General features: G+C 36.1%; 4 protein-coding genes across 4 annotated transcripts; 1 reads left to right on the top strand and 3 right to left on the bottom strand.

Annotated features, from left to right (window-relative positions):
- Nucleotides 1-5909: 5909 nt before the first annotated feature.
- On the top strand, nucleotides 5910-7811 carry CBG15748 (the record flags this gene model as incomplete). Its single annotated transcript, XM_045243393.1, has 3 exons — nucleotides 5910-5986; nucleotides 6652-7143; nucleotides 7697-7811. The coding sequence occupies 3 exons, from the start codon at nucleotides 5910-5912 to the stop codon at nucleotides 7809-7811; spliced, it is 684 nt and encodes a 227-aa protein (XP_045095789.1).
- A 178-nt stretch (nucleotides 7812-7989) lies between these two features.
- Nucleotides 7990-10416, bottom strand: CBG15747 (the record flags this gene model as incomplete). Its single annotated transcript, XM_045243392.1, has 6 exons — nucleotides 7990-8183; nucleotides 8751-8855; nucleotides 8906-9025; nucleotides 9718-9820; nucleotides 10078-10199; nucleotides 10260-10416. 6 exons carry the CDS (start codon nucleotides 10414-10416, stop codon nucleotides 7990-7992), a joined length of 801 nt encoding a protein of 266 aa, XP_045095788.1.
- Nucleotides 10417-15687: 5271 nt separating this feature from the next.
- On the bottom strand, nucleotides 15688-16852 carry Cbr-arx-5 (the record flags this gene model as incomplete). The annotated part of the gene is made up of 4 exons (XM_002640812.1): nucleotides 15688-15981; nucleotides 16363-16437; nucleotides 16492-16565; nucleotides 16744-16852. 4 exons carry the CDS (start codon nucleotides 16850-16852, stop codon nucleotides 15688-15690), a joined length of 552 nt encoding a protein of 183 aa, XP_002640858.1.
- A 926-nt stretch (nucleotides 16853-17778) lies between these two features.
- CBG15745 lies at nucleotides 17779-19911 on the bottom strand (the record flags this gene model as incomplete). Its single annotated transcript, XM_045243391.1, has 3 exons — nucleotides 17779-17941; nucleotides 19032-19216; nucleotides 19858-19911. 3 exons carry the CDS (start codon nucleotides 19909-19911, stop codon nucleotides 17779-17781), a joined length of 402 nt encoding a protein of 133 aa, XP_045095787.1.
- Between the last annotated feature and the right edge of the window lie 283 nt (nucleotides 19912-20194).

Raw genomic sequence — 20194 nt, 5'->3', positions numbered from 1 at the left:
TATGCGCCTTTAAAGTTCGCCTACCCTTCCTGCGCCGCTCCTCCTGGGAGTGCGGGAGCAGGAGAGCCACACTGCAAGGTATGGCGTATTTAAAGGCGCATAACTCCAGAATCAAGAGAGATATCAAAATTTATTTAATTACAAAAATATAGAGCATAAAATTTCCTACATTTAGATAGTTTTGAAAATGTTTTAGCTTCTTTAGTTCTTGAGATATGTGCTTTTAAATTTGGTATATCCTACCTTTGCCGCTCCTCCTAGGAGGGCGCTGGCCACGCTACAAGGTATGGTGCTTTCAAAGCGCGTAACTCGAAAAGCATTAGAGATATCAAAGTTTTGTAAACTACAAAAATATAGAGCATAACATTTTACACATTTTGATATTTTACAAAATTTTAATATCTAGTGTAGTTTTTGAGACATACGCCTTTAAATACTAGCTTCCCTGTTGCCTCATGGTCAATTCAAACTTCTTTGTTCTGCCATTGACCATTCTGAATTAATGGGGTAATTAAATGGTATTTAAATTCAAATTGGACACAACATGATTCTTTCCAAGCGAGAGAAAGCACCGAAAAACGAGAGAGTGTTCGAGAAAACTGTGTGTTTGCTTGCTGCCCTCGATTTTTTGTATTTTTCATGGTTTGAACATTTTGCAGTTCTCAATTGAGCTCTTTGTTTACTTTTTTAACTTCTATACTAGATTTCGACTATTTTTAAAATTTCAAATCGACTGAAATTGGCCCTAGAACCATTTTTCATGGATTTTTGATTTTTGATCTTTTTAATTTCCTTTTTTTCCGTTTTATGGGGGGTCTTCCGATGTCTATGGGATGGCGACAACGACAAAACGAATAGCATGATGGGTTTTATTCAAAAAATTTCGAAAAAAAGTTTCGGTGTTCTTTGGTGTGTGTGTATGAATCATCTAAAGTGGACATCGTCAATTCTAGAAGGGGCGCCGGGAATGTTAACTTTAAAGGCACATATCTCAAAAACTGTGCGAGCTATCAGAATTTCGGTAACTCATAAAATATAGGGCCTAAAATTTTACATATTTTCATAGTTAACAATTTTTCAAAATCTTTTACAGGAAATCAGATAAATTCTTTTTAAAAAACCACATGTGCGGGCCCATTTGACTCATCCCTCGAGTCTTTTGGAATCTAAAAAATCCCCCATTTTTCCAATATATTGCGTGGTTTATCTTCCCTAGACACCTAAAAATATCTCCCAGTCCAGTCAGCTGATAAGAAGAATTCATCTATATAAAATGTGTCTCGGAGAGAGATGAGCACAAAAAGTGCTCCAAATCCTTTTCCTCATGATTTCGTATAGTTTTATAATCCCGAGGATTATCAGAAATTCCTGATAATCCTTTTTCTGACTTTTTCCTTATCATATAAGAGGTTTTTTTCTAATCAGCAAAATCTTGAAAAAGTCAAATTTCCAGATAGACAATTTCAGATTTTAGCTTTTTTGGTCTGAAATTTTTCGATGCATGAAAAGTGCACGCAGGTGTAAAGCGAGTACCCGTTATGTTCCTTTAATCTGAAAAATTTAATCTTCTTAGAAATACGTATAAGAATTATGCACTCTTTTTTCTCTGGAAAATCCAGAAATCCCAGAAAATCCGCTTATATTTTTTCTTAACCTTTTTAAATAAATTTGAATTTCTAGATCATAAAAAATAATCTAGAAAATTTGGTATTCCAAGAGAGAAGCAGAGAAACTAGACAGTTTGCTTTCTCTGCGTCTCTACCACTCTTTCGGGGTTTTCAACTTTAAAGGCGCATATCTCAAAAACTAGAGTAGCTATCAAAAAGTAGCCAACTACCAAATTGCTTAGCATACAATTTCACATATTTTTGTAGTTGAAAAGATTTTGATAACTACTGTAGTTTTAGAGATATGCGCCTATGAAGTTGGCTTACCTGGCGCCCCTATCCTGCTCTCCTCCACCGCCGCTCCTTGGGGGGGGGGCACCTAACTTTGAAAACGCATATCTTCAAAACGGCAAAAGTTATCAAAAAGTTGTCAACTACCAAATTGCTCAGCATAAAATTTTATATGTTTTTGTAGTTTACCACTTTTTGATAACTACTGTAGTTGTGGTGTTATGCGCCTTTAAAGTTTTCGCGCTAGAAAATGGGAAAGACGCAGAGAAACAAGAGTGTCTAGCTTCTCTGCGTCTCTAAGGTTCCATTTTTTAGACTTTTTCGACAAAATTTTTGCTTCAAATCGTTTTTTGAAAAATTTCATCATCCCTAGAAATTTCCTCTTCTTCTTTTCCCGATTTTTTTCCAATAATGATGAAAAAAACATGTAGGGGTATATAAAATTTGAATATTCTCAATTTTCAGCCTTTTTCAGAGAAAAATTGATGCTTCTAGAACATTTTAGAAGCCATAAATCTCTGAAATTCAAGATATGGGGTTTCAAAAATATAGATTTTTCTAGAAAAAAATTTATTTGCAAAAAAAAAATTTTATATTAAAAAAATTTTTGCCGCCTCCAGGCAAAATTAAACTTTGCAGAGGAGAAGAATGTCTAGACATTTTTTTGCAAATTTTTTTCTACAGTAATCTTTAATTTCTGAAACTATTCTGATCATTTTTTGATCTTTTATTCCCGTTTGATCGTTCAAATTTTTTTATCTTCTGGTCTTTGAAAAGTTTTATGATTTTCGGAATTTTTTAGGCAAAAAATCATAAAAATAGAGTCAAAATTTTGAAATGATTGAATTTTCAGCTATTTTCAGAACACTTTTCTATAATTTTCCATAGCAATTTTCTCTTTGAAAAATGAGAAAATTGAAAATTGGAATTTTCTAAAAATAGAGCTTTGGCATTGGTCATAGACCAAAGTTGTATAGCTGGCTGCTGTTGGAGCATGAGCAATGCTAATTAGATCTCTTTCCATTCTGAAAAAGAAGAATTTTTGGTATGAAAAGTCTCAAAAAAATTACTCCAAATTTGTTGAAAAATGGCTTAAAGTTCTAAAGTTTCGAAATTCTCAATTTTGCCATTTTTACCTAATTTAATGAGTCGAAATTCCCATAATTTTGTAGATTTTGGAATTTTTAGTGATCTCCGCCTTCAGATTTTCTCATTGATAAAGAAAAGTGATCTATGAAAAATCGGAGAAAATTTCCGGTTTCTTAAAAAGGGAATCTAGAATTTTCGAGAAACCAAAATTTTCAAAAATCCTTTTATTTTAAACTTCAGACCTTCTAATCTGTCTGAAATTGAAAAATCCCGCTCCCTAGACTCTTCCAACCGAACGCCATCTTGTTTTTCATCTTCTTCCTGTTCCTGTTTACTCCAAAAAACGCTTTTTTCTCTAACACTCTCTTGTTTTCCCCTACTCTCTCCCTTGTCACGAGCATTCCCTCTATTTTTTGTTCAAACTAGTTTTTGGCATCGTGCCAACCTAATCTCTGAACTTTTGACGAGAAATTTCCATAGGAAGGATCGTCGATTAGAATGTTTCCTTAAGTTTTACTGGTTTTTTATGTCCTTCACGTGAACAGGTGTATCTTGAAAATGAAGAGAGCTAGAACAATTTTGAAAACTAGAACATGTGCAAAATTTAATGAGCTATGTTGTTGTAGTTTACACTTTTTCCTAGCTATCTTAGTTTTGGAGATATGCGTCTTTGAAGTTGAACATCCTGGCGCGCCCTATCCTCCTCACTCCGCCGCCGCCGATTGGGTCCGCTTACTTTAAAAACGCATATCTCAAAAACTAAAAAAAGGTATCAATAAGTTGTCAACTAAAAAATTATTTAGCATAAAATTTCTCACATTTTGGTAAATTACAAATTTTGAATAGCTACAGTAGTTTTGGAGATATGCGCTTTTGAAGTTAGCCTACCCTGCCAATTGGGGTCGGCTACTTTGAAGGCGCATAACTCAAAAACCAGAAAAGCCATGAAAAATTGTTAACTACCAAAATAAGGAGCGTAAAATTTTACACGAATTACGAATTAAATAAATTTCCTAACCACCGTAGTTTGGGAGATATGTGCCTTTAAAGTCAGCAGACCCCCCCAGTGGGGCGCTAAAAAGAGGGCGCCGGGTAAGACATCTTTAAAGGCGCATATCTCAAAAACCAGGGGAGCTACTAAGAAATGTTAACTAAAAAAACGAAAAACGTAAAATGTTACACATTTTTCCAGTTAGGTTTCTTTCCTAGCTACAGTAGTTTTGGAGTTATGCGCCTTTAAAGTTAGCTTTCCCCCACCTGCATCCTACCCCTGCGGGTTGTGGGTGGACGCAGGAGAGGTGGCGCCAGGTAGGTTATCTTTAAAGGAGCATATCTCAAAAACCAGGGAAGTTATTAAAATTCTGTCAATTATCAAAATAAAGAGCGTAAAATTCTACACATTATCCCAATTTCAAACTATTTTTTAGCTACCGTAGTCTTGGAGATATGCGCCTCGCAAGCGAAAGACGCAGAGAACTAGACTATCTAGCTTGTCGACGTCTCTAATAGCCAAAAAAAGGGTTCCAGCTTCTCAATAAAATGTCATAATCTAATTTGCATCACTTAACTCGATTTCGGGAAATCGAGTGAAAGTGAGTAAGAGATAGAGAGACGCAGAGAAACGAGAGGGAGGGTCATTTCGGAAAAGGCGCTGACGCCATGTGAAGATAAATGACCACATGCCCTTTTCTTCTTCTTCTTTTCATCAGAAAATGAAGAAGGGAAAAGTGCACGTTTCGTCGTGTTCTCTAGTTCCTCATTCTTCTTCTTTTTCCCTTTTTTCCAGCCTAAGAAGACTCTTTTTTGCTGAAAGGTTTCAGAATTCCAAAAAGTTTCTTTTTGACCCACTGACGTAGCCATCTGTAACTGGTTATTCATATGTTCACGATCTTATCAGGACTGATAACGACCCATGGTGGTCTTATCAGTTTGTACAACGATTAAAGTCGTAAAAATTGCGAAAAATTGGTGTTTAGACTTTGCTATACTACAGTTCTGGAGTAGGTCTAGTTTGAGGCGCATACCTCGAAAACTACGGTAGCTATCAAAAACTTCTTAACTAGTAAAATGTGTAAAATTTAATTTTCTACATTTTACAAGTTAAACATTTTCTGATAGCCAGCGTAGTTTTAGAGTTATGCGCCTTTAAAGTTAGGCGACCCCCCCCCTGGTTGGGGGCGCAGAAGAGGGGTAAGGGGTGGGTCAACTTTAAAGGCACATATCTCAAAAACTACTGTAGTTATTCAACAATTGTAAACTGCAAAATTATACAAAATCTCCTGTGCTACATTTTTATGTATTCTAATTTTTTCTAGCTACCCTACATTTTGAGATATGCGCCTTTAAACATGACCCCTCTTTTTTTGTGGCACTAGAACAATGACGTGTCGATGACAAAAGGGATGATGCATCATCATCATGAAGTTCCTCCTTTATCATTAATTTTTTTCCCTCTCTCTTCCTCTTTTTTCTCTGCGTCTCTATCCCTCTCTCTGTCTCTCTCTCTCTCCTTCCGTTTCACACGTGTGTCTATTTTAAGCTCCGCCCACTCTCTCTCTGACTCCTCCTTCTCTAGATTTTGGTATCAAATCAGTATAGTCTTTTTTGGTTCTAGTTTAGAATAGATCCTATTTTCTATCTTAAAGGAGGCCAGACACCAAAAAAGAAGTTTTCCTGATATTTTGCCTAGAGAACCCCCATGAGGGGTTGAACTCATGACAGGCAGCTCAGGGTACAGCGCTGCTACCGGCTGAGCTACGGGGGCGCGAAGGCGCCTGACGACCGATGGTCTACATAAGCGCGGCGCGATCTCGTCCCCCGAACTGCCCCCGAAATTTTTGCTGTCTTGCCTCCTTTAATGATTCTAGAATAGCCTGAAAGATTCCTAAATTCTTAGAATTCCAATTTCCATCTTTTCAGAAAATGACCATTCTACTTCAACGTCGCCGATTCTCGGCACTCATCGATCAAATCAGAACATGGACCAGCTCGATTAAATCGTAAGTTTTTGGAAAATAGTCAGAGAAGCAACGCAATCTCGTTTCTCTGCGTCTCCCCCTCTCTAATGGTGTTGCGGCTCAGTTTTCGGTGGGTCAACTTTAAAGGCGCATAGCTCAAAAACGGAAAGAGTAATCAAAAAGTTGTGAACTAGCAAATTGTGTAAAATTATATGTTTAAAATTTCTGTAGTTGACAAATTTTTAATAGCTACTGTAGTTTTTGAGATATGCACCTTTGAAGTTAGCCTACCGCCGCCAGTGGGGGTCGCTCTAACTTTAAAGGCTCATATCTCAGGAACAGTGAAAGTTATCAAAAAGTTGTTAATTAGTTAAATGTGTAAAATTTCAAGCTCTATGTTTTTTGCTGTTTACACTATTTTGATAGAATTTTCCGTTTTTGAGTTATCAGCTGTCAAAGTTGGCGCTCTTCAAGCCAACTCCCTCCGCCGCAGCCGCCGCCACCAATAGGGGGTTGCCAAATTTTAAAGGCGCATAACTCAAAAACTGTGAAAGCTACTAAAATTTTGCAAATTGTTAAAATATGTAAAATTCAATTTTAACCATCTTACTAGTTAATAAAACTTTTATAACTACTGTAGTTTTTGAGATATGCGCCTTTAAAGCCAACAGGTCAATTTGGATTATTTTGACTCGTTTTTTTTTCAGAGACAAACAGTACCGCTCCCTCTCTACTGGTGACCTAGTCACCACCACAAAAACTCCATCAGAATTCGAATCCGACTTTATGGAGATGGATTTCGGGTCCACACCAACCACATCCTCCCTACCATCCCATTTCGATGACTGTGATTTGGTACCAATGGAATTTAAGAAAAACGGAGTGAAGCTCTTGAAACAAGGCTCCAAAAAAGCAATGAGCACCAAGAAATACGGTAGTTCTGGAGATTTAACAAAGCTGAGAGTTGAGGACATACATAAGGCACAATCCTGGTTCTTTTTGGATGTCGATCCGAGGTCTGCTGAGAGGATTCTGATGTCTGACGGATTTCTAGACGCTTCTTTCCTAATCTCATTTTTCCGCGGCAAATATGTGCTCAGCGTGCTCAAGGGACATAAGGTGGAGCATTTGGTGATAAGGGAATATCAGAAAAAGAATGGAAGTACTGCATTTCAGTTGGATGTTGACCGATCTTTCAAGTGAGTTTTGGAGATCTTATATTCTTACATTCTTAGATTCTTAAATTCTTAAATACTGAGATTCTTACATTCTTACATTCTAAGATACTTAGATTCTTATATTCTTACATTCTTAGATTCTCAAAGGACTACATTCCAAGACTGTTCAAATGTTAAACCCTTAACATTCTTAGATATCTTATGACTTCTAATGATGGTGACACTTCTTAGATTCTTAGATTCTTAGATTCTTAGATTCTTAGATTCTTAGATTCTTAGATTCTTAGATTCTTAGATTCTTAGATTCTTAGATTCTTAGATTCTTAGATTCTTAGATTCTTAGATTCTTAGATTCTTAGATTCTTAGATTCTTAGATTCTTAGATTCTTAGATTCTTAGATTCTTAGATTCTTAGATTCTTAGATTCTTAGATTCTTAGATTCTTAGATTCTTAGATTCTTAGATTCTTAGATTCTTAGATTCTTAGATTCTTAGATTCTTAGATTCTTAGATTCTTAGATTCTTAGATTCTTAGATTCTTCTTAGACAACTTTTTTATTTCAAAGTTTTCCAGAAACCTCCTGGAGCTCACCGACTACTACAAAAAAAACAAGAGCTACGTTTTGTGCACCAAACTTTCTCGAGGCGTCCGTCCCCGCAAGAATCAGGATGTTCGATCCAGAGCCTAACTTTTTTGATCTTCAAAAATGTTCTTCTCCGACGTCTTCTCAATTCTAGAAGACTCTAAATTCAACATTCTTTTTACGGGGCCCCCTCAGTTTTATAGTATTTATTATAACTTCAAATAAACCAGTTATTATACACGTGGAAGAGAAAACCAAGAATAAAAACTTCGGCCACCAAAAACTAGGCCACCACTCTCTTGGCATACCGGCGGGCTCTTCTGTGCATCGATTGGGAGACACACTCGGCGAGAGAAGAGCGCTCACAGGCGAATTTATGGTAGAATACGGTAGTATTGACTTGATAGCACCGGTGGACCATTCCTTCCATCAGAAGATCTCGTCCCAATTCGATGAATAACCCCTCGTCGATGCATCCTGGAATTTTTGTGTATATCTCAAAAAACTAAAAAAACTAGACTTTTTTTCGTAAATTAAAAAATGTAGAAAATTAAATTCTACATATTTTTGTAGTTGACAGCTTTTTGATAGCTACTGTAGTTTTGGAGATATGCGCCTTTAAAGGTAATCTCTCCATCCTCCGTCCACCCTCCTAGAAAGAGCTGCACGGGTAGGGTAGGTAAACTTTAAAGGCGCATATCTCTGAAACTACGTTAGCTAAACTTTTTTTAACTAGTAAAATGTTGAAAATGAAATTCTACACATTTCTGTAATTTACATTGTTTTGATAGATACAGTAGTTTTTGAGATATGCGTCTTTAAAGTTGACCTACCGGCGCCCCCCTCCCTTGCGCCCACCATCCTAGAGGAGCGGCGCAGGTAGGGTCGGCCAACTTTAAAGGCGCATAACTCTAAAACTACAGTAGCTAGCATAAAGTTGTTAACTACAAAACTACTCCGCATTAAATTTGAAACATTTTCGTAGTTAACAAAATTCTGACAGCTACCGTAGTTTTTGAGATATACGATTTTATAGACACCTACCCAAAACCAAAAGTGTCCCATCATTCTTGCATTGATATCTAACATGTTGATGGGTCCACATTTGTCCAGTACTGTATTGTTGTCCCTCGTGATTACAGCCGAGCACTGCAAAAAAAGATACTGTAGCCTTAAAAGGCGCAAAGAGAAAAACCCACTCTTGACAACATATCGAACTTTTCCGGGACCAATAATTTCGCACTCATGTCGCTTTCCATTCTCGATTCTGGATTCTCCGGACATCAAAAGGTCGTTGAAGCTATTCTGCATATAGCATCCTGGAAAAAAGAAGCTACAGTAGTTTTAGAGATATGCGCCGTTAAAATTAATCTACCCTGTTCCTGCGCACACTTTCAGGCAGATGGGGGTTAGTTAATTTCAAAGACGCATATCTCAAAAAATAATTGAGCTAGATAAATTTTGTTAATTATGAAAATGTAGAAAATAAGATTTTATACATTTTGTTAGTTTACAACTTTAAACTAGCTACCGTGGTTCTTGAGATATGCGTCTTTAAAGGTGACCTCGCTCTCCGGCGCCCACCCACCTTGGAGGGTGGGCGAAGAAGCGGAGAGGGAGGAGGGTAGGTCACATTTAAAAGCGCATAACATGAAACCGGCAATAGATAATAAAATTTTGTTAATTATCAAAATATAGGGAATGAGATGTTCTATATTTTATTAGTGTACAACTCTGAGCTAGCTACAGTAGTTGCAGAGATATGCGCCTTTAAAGTTAGATGACCACACCTGCACTCCACCTGTGGGTAGGGGTGGCGCGAGAGGGGGCGCCGGGTAGGTCAACTTTAAAGGCGCATAGTTCTAAAGCCGCAGATGCTACTAAAATTTAAAAACTATCAAAATATAGTAAATTTTAATGGCTTTATTTGTCTTTTTACACTTTTTCAATAACTACTGTAGTTTTTAAGATATATGGCTTTAAAGAACCCATACCTAATAGGCTCACCTACCTTCCACATAAATCCCAGACTCTCTACAAGTCAATTTGAAAGATCCATTTCTAAACGAATCGCCAACATTATAATGCATTCCATTCTCATAACACATGCTCTCCTGTTTATAGGATACCGTATCCCCTTGGATACTACAAAAATGCTTCATTCCGGAGCGGACGAATGTTCGACCAAGTTGAATGACGGAACCATCATCGGCAAGGCAGGCTAAAAACGAGTATAGCTCGGTTACTGTAAGAGATATCAAAAAGTGATGTACTACAAAAGTGTAGGTGATAAGATGCTTAACAATTTATCAGTTGACAAAAGTTTGATATCTCATACAGTAACCAAGATAATTGCAATTAACTCACCCACAACTTCCGCTGTCCCATTTTTGCATGTATAATGGAAATTGTTCTTGGTGAATGTAGAGCCGTGTGGATGGGTGCCAGCATTAGACGTCACACATGGAAGTGGTGGAATATGGCCGTTGGTTACTGTATAATGTTAAGGATTACTGTAGGAGAGCCCTCTGTGTGTCCAGATGTACAGCTTACCTGGAATAACCACTCGATTCGCGTCGTCCATACCCATTCCATGGGCGGTGAGGATGATTTTGTCGCCTTCAGATCGATTTGAGGTTTCAAAAAATGATTGGCGGAATTCCCCGGAGATATATATTGGAAAAATCAGGAATAGAATTTGAAGAATCATGGTTTTTTTTCTGGAAAAAAATGGCTTAAAGTAGGTGAAAATAGTCAAAAAATCATGAAAATTGGATTAAAAAAGTCGGGCAATTTAATTTTTTGCGTATTTTTCAATGAAGAAAAGAAAAGAGACAAAAAGGGATAGAGGAAATGTTCTAATTACTGTTTTAACACATACACACATCCTCCTAGTTGACGATCACTTGTATTTGAGAAGAAATTTAGGTCACTTTTATACTGATTGCGGTTGGATGGGAAATTTCACAATTTGGAAGTAATTAAGAAAAATAGAAGATAAAATAGGCACACCTCTTTGTTTTCTATTAGTCAGACTATTTCAGTAAGAAAATTGATTATTTTTGTGAAACTAGTTAATCTAGCAGTTACAGTAGGCCAACTTTGAAGGCGGATAACTTATCAGTAAAATTAGTCAATCTTTGGAAAGTTATATGAAATTGTAGGAAATTTCAAGGGCTTCAAAATGAACTAATTTTATTGCAAATAGTATCAGCCGTTTTTAAGATATGCGCTTTTAAAATGAGCCTACCCCTCCTGCGCCTTTCCTCCGAGGGGAAGGCGCCGAAGAAGGGGGCGCCGGGTAGGTCACATTTAAAGGCGCATAACTTCTCCAACGGTTTACTAAATTTTTCGAAAATTATATGAAAATCTAGGACATTTTAAGGGCTTTCAGGTGATATAAAATACATTCTATTACATTCAAGATTTCAAACTGAAAATTGTTTTTGAATAATGTCTAATTGAACAGCTTAAAAACAGTATGTTTAAAGATGTTGTCTTTAAAAGCGCATATCTCAAAAACGGTGGAAGCTACTAAAATTAAGTAAATAACTGAAATATAGAAAGTAAACTTCTACACTTTTTTGTAGTTTTCAAAATTTTGATAGCCACAGTAGTTTTGGAGATATGCGCCTTTAAAATTACCATACCCTTACATGCGCCCTTCCCCTGTCGAAGAAGCGAAGGGTAGGCCAACTTTAAAGACGCATAACGTTTTCAGAAATCTACTAAATCTTTTGAAAGTTATATGAAATTGTAGGAAATTTTAAGGGATTCAAAATCAAAATAAATACTTTTTTGAAAAATCGAAATTTGATCCATCCAGCGCCCCTTTCTGCACCCACCCTCTGAGGGGGCTGGCACACAGGTGGAGAACGGCCAACTCCAAAGACGCATATCTCAGAAAAAGGGAAAGCTATTGAAAAGTATAAAACTACCAAAACATGAAGCGTTAAATTCTACACATTTTTGCAATTTACAAAACATCAGTAAAACCAGCCGTTTTTGAGATATACGTCTTTGAAGTGAGCCGACCCCCAGTGGGCAGCGGCGGCGTGGGTGGGGCGCCAGTTACTTTAAAGGCACATATCTCAAAAACTGTAAAAGCTAGGAAAAAGTTGTCAACTTCAAAAATAAAGCTTGGTTTTTGATTAGTACAATTCCAAAAAATTTGATATGAAATAATAAAATCTTAGTGGTTTTGTAGAGCACTTTGAACACTAACGATTATAAAGAATTCAATGCCAAGGAAGTTACATGCGCCTTTAAATGAGAAGATCTTAGAAGATAGATGGCTAACTAATAGGCAGCCTAATCAGAATTGGCAAGAATAAGAATCTCGAAAGCTAATCACAGAGAGAAATCTGGTCTAAGTTTCCCCATGATCATAAAAACCCTGTCTTTCTCCCGTTCTCGAGGAATCTATAGGGGTAGTAAATAAAAGATTTCGGAATAGGGATAAAAAAGGGCGGAAAACTAAGAAAAATGGGTTGACAGGTTGTACCTAGATAAAAAGACCTTGAACATCAGGAACTAGGCCATTTCTCTTTTCAACACCGAGAATTTTTACCCCCCATCCCATCCCAGACCAGACAGACACTTCATCTTTTCTTCACGTCTTCTTCTTCTTTTTTTGTTGACAGGTTCTCTCGGAGAAGACGTCTCTATTGACACGATTTGGGAAAAAAAGAAGAAGGTTTAAAATTCGAAGAAATTTTAGGCAGGAGTTTTTTAGCTGGAAAAAAACTTCCAAAAACCTGAAAAGCGTAACAGAGACAAGATAGACCAGATTTCGCTGTGAGTCAAAGCTACAGTATGCCAAATTGTAGGAAATTTCATGAGCTTCAAAATGGTATAAAACAATTCCATTAAAAAAAAATTTAGAGTTGGTCCATCCAGCGCTGCTTCCTGCACCCACCCTCCAACTGACACCCAGGTGGAGAACGACCAACTTTAAAGGCGCATTTCTCCAAAACGGCAAAAGCTACTAAAATAATGTTAATTACGTACATGTAGAGCGAAAAATTTTACACAGTTTTGCAATTTACAAATTTTTCATAAAATTAGCCGTTTTTGAGATATGCGCCTTTAAAGCTCGCATCATCCTCACAAGGAGAGGGGGAGAGAAGATAATTTGGATCCTAAGCTGAAAATGACAAAATTTTAATGCGTTTTTTCAGTTAATATTATCAAGCAAATAATTTTGAACCAGAGAAATCCAATTTTGAACATCCAGAATAAATTTATTGAAAACCAAAAAAAAAAAACGGAATAGTATGGATTTTTTGGAAATTAAAAAAAGCAGTTCAACTCTCCAGAAGAATCCAAAAGCGTTCCGTTCTAGCAAATGCTACAACTGCCCTGGTCCTCATACTGAAAAATTACAAAATATGATCTAAAAAACACTGAAAAATTCCTTCTCACCTTTACTCGGACAATGACCGTTTTTCCGCAGCGATCACATCGGTATTCGATTTCTGAAGATGTCGAATTTTCGATATTTGCAATCAAAAAAGCAATGCAAACTACCCCGAAATTCTTTTGGAACCGAATTTTTGCGTTTTTCTGCACTTTTTCGAAAAAGCGCACAAATGGCTCAGTGGGATTTTCGAAAATGCCACTATCAGCCTGACGACCCGGGTTCAATTCCTCTCTGTGTCAAAACCTTTTTTATTTCTGTTCAGGCTATTTTGCGACTATTTCAGAGCATTCTAGAGCTGGAATTTTAAAATTTTGGAAAATCTGAAATTTTCAGAAAAAAAATTTTGGAAAAAAAAGTGTTTTTCGATTGTTTTTCGATTGAAAAATCCCACTGCGCCATTTTGACAATTTTTCGAAAAACGCTTAAAAAGGCTGGAGAATTGAGTTTTGAAGAGGTTTTTAGCAAGAAAAAACGTTTTCACCTATTGTTACTGCAAAATTTTTTTGGAATTTAGATTCCTGTCCTGATGTTGGTTTCATGTCTTGTCCACAACATTTTGGTATTTCAACCATGTCTAGAAAAAGAAAAATCAAAATTTGAAAAAAGCAAGTGAACTGAACATCGGTACGGCTCTCCTGGCTTTTATATTATCACAAAATTTCAAAATTTGATAAGAATTCCTCAGTCTTCAAAATGACGTATCATTATCAGCACCTGCCAATCAGATAATTGATTAAAAAACAGGTTTTTGCAATTAACAATTAGCAAGAAAATTGCTGAGTTGTTACTCTGCTGAAGTTAAAGAATCAGTGAAACAAACATCAAGGACAACGACCCTGAAATATTATATCTAAGCAATGTTCGAAAAGTCGGACGTTTTCTCACCCCAATGGTCTCTAAATGAACCATTTTGAACTTTGGGGTTTGAAAATGAGTTAAAAAATCTGAAAATTCATGAAAAACCACCCTAAGATCCATTTTTCTAGCGTTTTGAGCAAGTTTTAGACAAATTGGGAAGTGTGGCTCACTAGGGAAGGTGGTAATCGGGGGGTGGAACTTCGGTATGTGACCTATATCATTCGAAAGCTGAGAATGGGACATTTTCAAACATGTATTCAGATTTTGCTGAGGAGCTACCAGTTTCGAGAAAATCAAGTTTCAAATTTGGCTCAAATTTGACTCTTAAGGGCGCCGCGCCTCACCTCTTTCTTATATGGATTGGGGGAAGGAAAAGAACCAGACAGGAGTGGTGTAGTGGCGAGGAGGGATGAAGTGTATCCAACCGGTTGTAGGTTCGATTCCTCTTCCCGTTATTGTTTTTTGATTTTGTTTTTGGTTTTTGTGGCTATCTTCAAAGTGTTATGAACGCATTTTCTTCAAAGAAAGGTTTTAGCTTACCGATCTCAACACCCGGGGTTCGATTCCTCTTGGGGTCAAAAGTTTTTTGCTTGTGTTTTTTAATATTTTCAGGTTGTAGAATGCCCTAGAAATGTCTGAAAATTAGAATTTCAGGTTTTGGATGAAAAAAAATTTCAAAAAAAAAAAATGTTTGCACATTTTCTCCTGGAAAACTAGCCTACAATCCATTATTAGAAAAATTGGTAAAAGTGGCTTCGTGGGTTTTTCGCTTCGAATCTCAACACCCGAGTTCGATCCCCGCTGGGGTCAATACCTTTTTGCTTTTGTTTTTAGGCGTTTTTAAGCGGAAGAATGTTCTAGAAATGTCCAAAAATTAGCATTTCTAATTTTGGGAAAACATTTTTGACTGAAAAACAAATTTCAAAAAAAAATTTTCCAATTTTTTTTTGTTTTTTTTTTAATTTCTATTTTTTGGACCAAAAATACCCGAATGGTAAGCAATTTTAGCACATTTGAGCATCTCGATCTGAAAATGAGCTGAAAAATCAGAAAATTCAAGAAAACTACTCTAAAATCAATTTTGCCAGTGTTTTGAGCCATTTTTAGAAGAACCGGGAAATGTGGCGCAGTGGGGTTCTAGCTTCGAATCGCAACACCCGAGTTCGATCCCCGCTGGGGGTCAATATCTTTTTGCTTTTGTTTTTCGGCATTTTCAGGTGGTAGAATGTTCTAGAAATGTCTGAAAATTAGAATTTCAGATTTCGGAAAATTTTTTGGGCTCAAAATTGTTCTGAAAGCAGCGTTCTGGGCCGATATTTCATAATTTTTAAAGCCAAATAATTCAAAAATAAAGTAGAAAAAGTGAAGAAGAATGATGAAAAGAAAAATAAATACATGGGAATTCAGATAAAGGAATTTCGAGGAAAAATCGCGGGAATTTGAAATTTCAGGAAGATTTTGGGGGGATCGAAAAATGCCTTAAAAATTGAAGAATAGAGCTTTAATGGGACATTAAGGGGCTAAAATTGATCACAAAAAAATCGATTATGGAGCTCATTCCAAGCCTAGAAAGGCTGAAAATGAATTAAAACTCACTTTTTGAGCTCAAAAATTACAAAAAAGGCAGTAAAATGGGAGGGACATTTATAGGGGTAAAATTTATCACAAAAATTTATTGTTTAGCTCAAAAATCGTCCAAATTCAGAGCTGAACACCCTGTCCAACCAATCCCTTGTCCATGAAACGTCTACGCGCAAAACACAGCCACCATTTCGACGGACGATCGTTGGGCTCCGGGAATGCGAGCTCACACAGCCGAGCTCCGAGTTCCTGGCGAATCTGTTGAAGGTAGGCACGCATCTCATCCTCATCCGGCTTGGATTGTGGCGATTTGTACATTGAGTTCAGTGGAAATCCATTTTCCCCGGGGATTGGCAGCAGATGAGATAGGGCCAGCGCGTTGAGATCCTTTTGACCGGCAATCTTGTTGGGGCTCTGCAGAAAAAATTTTCATTCTGAATTTGAGAAATTTTTAGTGATTTTGAGCGCTTGAAAATAGATTCAAAAAAAAAAAAACTTTTTTTTGAAAAATTTTTTTTCAGTCAAAATTTTTTCCCAAAATCTGAAATTCCGATTTTCAGACATTTTTAGAACATTCTACCAACTGAAAACGCCTAAAAACAAAAGAAAAAAGATATTGACCCCAGCGGGGATCGAACCCGGGTGTTGAGATTCGAAGGGAAAAATCCACTGCGCCACATTTCCCAAATTTTCTAAAAATGGCTTAAAATCCCCTAAAGATGGATTTTAGGCTAGTTTTTCTTGAATTTTCCGATTTTTCAGCTTAGAAAACCCCCAAAAAGGTCGAAATTCTACCTTCTGAAGCTTCCGAAGACACTCGGTGATGTAGAAGATCAGATAGATCATCGTACGATCGGCGGGTCCCTTGATCTGCAAATTTTGAATTTTTCGGGGTAATTTTTGGCGGGAAATTCAAACTTGTACCTCAAACTCCCGAAAAAAGATGTTTGGCTTGAAGTAGTTCAGTGCCTCGTCGATGATGTCGTCCTGATTGGTTTCTGAAGGCAAATATTCGATTTTTTAGCCGAAAAATCGATTTTTCAGAGAATTTCGGCATAGAATTCGTATTTTATAAGCTAAAATCTGGCATTTTCAGCCAATTTCAGCTTGAAATCCTCGATTTTCAGCGTTTTCTAGCTGAAAATTTCCAGAAGAATCGACTTTTTGAGGACTTACGCGGCGCCGGACCCTTGAAATTGGTGCGAATGGGCAGTTTGCCCATGTTCGTGTTGCCCAACGGCAACACCTTGATTTCCGTGTCGAATTTCGAGTGGTAGGCGGGCATTTTAGAGCTGAAAATGTGGAAAAACAAAAAAAATCAATTTTTTGGCTGAAAATTGTTCAAAAAATGGGAAAAAATCGAGCAATTTTGATTTCTAGAAAATTGAAAAAAAATTAATGAAAAAATCTGAAAAATAAGGTATTGTAGCTGAGAAATTTGAGAAAAAATCTTTTTTTTTAAATTAAAAAAATAGCGAAAAATTCAAATTTTCTAGCTGAAAATCTGTAAAAATCGATATTTGGAGCCGAAAAAAAATTCGAAAAAATTTATCGAAAAATTCGAATTTCGAGCCAAAAAATTGGGGGAAAACGCTGTGAAAATCGAATTTTCTAGCTAAAAATTCGAATTCGAAAAGGTGAGCAAAAAATTTTGAGCTCAAAAATCGGTGAAAATTGTCGAAAATTCGATAATTCAAGCTGAAAAACAACCAAAAACTAGACAAATAATCGATATTTCAGGGTTTTACAACCCAATTTAGCTCCAAAAATTTAAAAAAAAACGAAAAAATGTGATTTTTAAGCCAAAAATGGCTGAAAATGTGAGAAAAAATCAATTTGAAAAAAAAAATATATACAGAAAATCATATAACAAGATTTACATGTAAAAATGGTTAAAAAATCGGGAAAAAATAGACAAGAAAAACGCGGGAAATTCAAAATTCAAAGGGGGAAAATGAGCCAAAAAAATGCAAAATATCGATTTTTGAGCTTAAAAAATCAGAAGAATTAGGAAAAAACGATTAAAAACTGCCAAAAAATCCATTTTTGAGCCCAAAAATTATGAAAAAATCGATTTTTTACACTTTTGGGGCTCAAAAAAATTCGAAAAATTCGAAAAAAATTAGATCAAAAATCGCTGAAAAATCCAATTTCCACTGTTCCAGACTCATTTTTCATGGGATTTTCAGCATTTTTGGCTCAAAAAACTCCTCAATTCCTCTCTTTTACGGCCTTTTTCTGCGTTTGTTCTATCTGTTCGATAAAACTCTGCTTCGACAGCTGAATATAATCGATTGGGGTGATTGTGAGCAGTGAGACCCATTGACCGAGAGATTTGAAGCTGTCGGCGGCGAATATGAAGCTACGCGAGGTGCTGAAAATCATTTTTTTTTAAATGGCTGAAAATTTGGAATTTTCACATTTTTAAACCTGGAAAATCGATTTTAGAGCTGAAAATAGAAGAAAAATGGTGAAAAATTCGAAAATTCACATTTTTAGACCGAAAAAAACCGATTTTTGAGGCTAACAATCGTTCAAAAATCTGAAAATTGCGAGTTTTTTTAGAGCTCAAAATCATGGAAAAAAGTAATTCTCGGTTATTTTTAAGATTTTTGGCCAATTTTCAGACTTTTCTAGATACTTTAAACCATTTTTGGCATATTTTTAACACTTTTACTGAGCTATTTTAAGCCAACTTTCGCCCTTTTCAGACATTTTCAGCTCATTTTCAGCCTATTTTTGGCGTTTTTAGAGCTATTTTAAGCAAATTTTCGACTATTTTAAGCCATCATTTTTTAGATTTTTAGGGCTGAAAATCATGGAAAATAGTCTAAAAATTCAAATTTTCCGAGCACTTCAAAAATGGGTTATTTTTAGCTGAAAATTCAGTTTTTTTCGACTTAAAATTGCTCATTTTCAGCCAAAAAACTATAAAATCGACGATTTTGGAGCATTTTAATCCAATTTTCGACCCATTTTGAGCATATTTTTGAGATATTTCAAGCCAATTTTCACCTTTTCCAGACATTTTTAGCTCATTCTCAGCCTATTTTTGGCACTTTTAGGGGTATTTTTAGCCAATTTTTGGCATTTTTAGGGTAATTTTAAGCGAATTTCCTAATTTTAAGGCAATTTTGCGACTTTTTACATCTATTTTCAGTCATTTTTAGCCAATTTTACACCATTTTCAGCATATTTTTGGGCTATTTCAAGCTATGTTCGACTTTTCTAGTCATTTAAAGCTTATTTTCAGCCAATTTCGGACTATTTTCGACAATGTGTTTTCAAAATGATTTTTAGAATATTTCCAGCAATTTTTAGCCAATTTTAGACCATTCTTAGTACATTTTTGGGCTATTTTAAGCCGATTTTTCTGGACATTTTTAGCTCATTTTTCACGATTTCTAGGTTATTTTCAGCCATTTTTAGTTGATTTTCAGAGCCATTTTCAAGCTAAAACTCACGATTTAAACTTGATTTCGAAAGTGAAATCCTTTCCAATTTTATTCTCATCGCACAGCTCAATGAAGCAGTCCTCGATGATTAGTAGAAGGAATGGGGGAATCGATGACGTCTCCTCTTCTGGCTTATTGTACACGAACAGCATGTTGGCCTTCAGAACACCCCATCCCGCACGCCATTGGAAGTCCTGCAAGTGAAAAATGGTTCGAAAAGCGTGAAAACCGGTCTAAAATGAACTAAAATAGCATAAAATGGCTGAAAATAGCTCAAAAATGACTGAAAATGGCTGAAAATAGCTCTAAAACAGCTCTAAAATAGCTCAAAAATGGCTCAAAATTGCTCAAAATGGCTTAAAATAGCTCAAAAATGACTTTAAATGACTTAAAATACATAGCTTAAAATAGCTCTAAAATAGCCAAAAAATGCTCAAAAATAGCTTAAAATTGACCAAAATGCACTAGATTCATTGGGATTGCTCAGCTTTAATTTAGGCAGTTTTGGAGCCAATTTGAACCATTTTGGGTCATTTATTATGGATTTTGATGCTATTTTCAACCAAAAAATGGGTTTTTCGATCCGCAAATCGAGAAATGAGCTCAAAAATGGTATAAAGTTGTAGAGGATCAAGCCGAAATTGACCAAAAAATTACTGGAATTTTTGGGATTGCTCAGCCTTAATTCTGGTGGTTTTAAGGCCAATTTGGACTCATTTTAAGTCATTTTTCATGGATTTTTCAGCCAAAAAACGCTATTTTTCAAGATTTTTGACACCAAACTACATTAGCAACTGTTCAGTAAGCACTGAACAGTTGCTCAGAATCTAAAAACCTCCTCGAAAACATATTTATCCATTTCATTCGATTCGCCCAACGGGGAGCACATGACTGGGTCAAATCATCAAAAAATCACGGTTTTTGAGATCAATTTAAGCCATTTTTGAGCTATTTTGAGCCATTTGAAGCCTATCTTAAGTCATTTTTGGACCATTTTAAGCCATTTTAGAGCTATTTCAAGCTATTTCAGCGCTATTTTGGACTGTTTTTAGACAGTTTTAAGCCTATTTTTCAAGATTTTTGGACCATTTTTTCTGGATTTTAACTATTTCTAAAAATGATTTTTGAGCCATTTTCCAATCATTTTCCCTCAGACTTTTCTCCCGACAATT

The sequence above is a fragment of the Caenorhabditis briggsae genome (genome assembly GCF_000004555.2).
Source record: "Caenorhabditis briggsae complete genome, chrIII, whole genome shotgun sequence".
NCBI classification, from domain to species: Eukaryota; Metazoa; Nematoda; class Chromadorea; order Rhabditida; family Rhabditidae; genus Caenorhabditis; species Caenorhabditis briggsae.
Note: the sequence above shows the minus strand (reverse complement) of the source record. Positions and strands in the feature narration are given on the sequence as shown.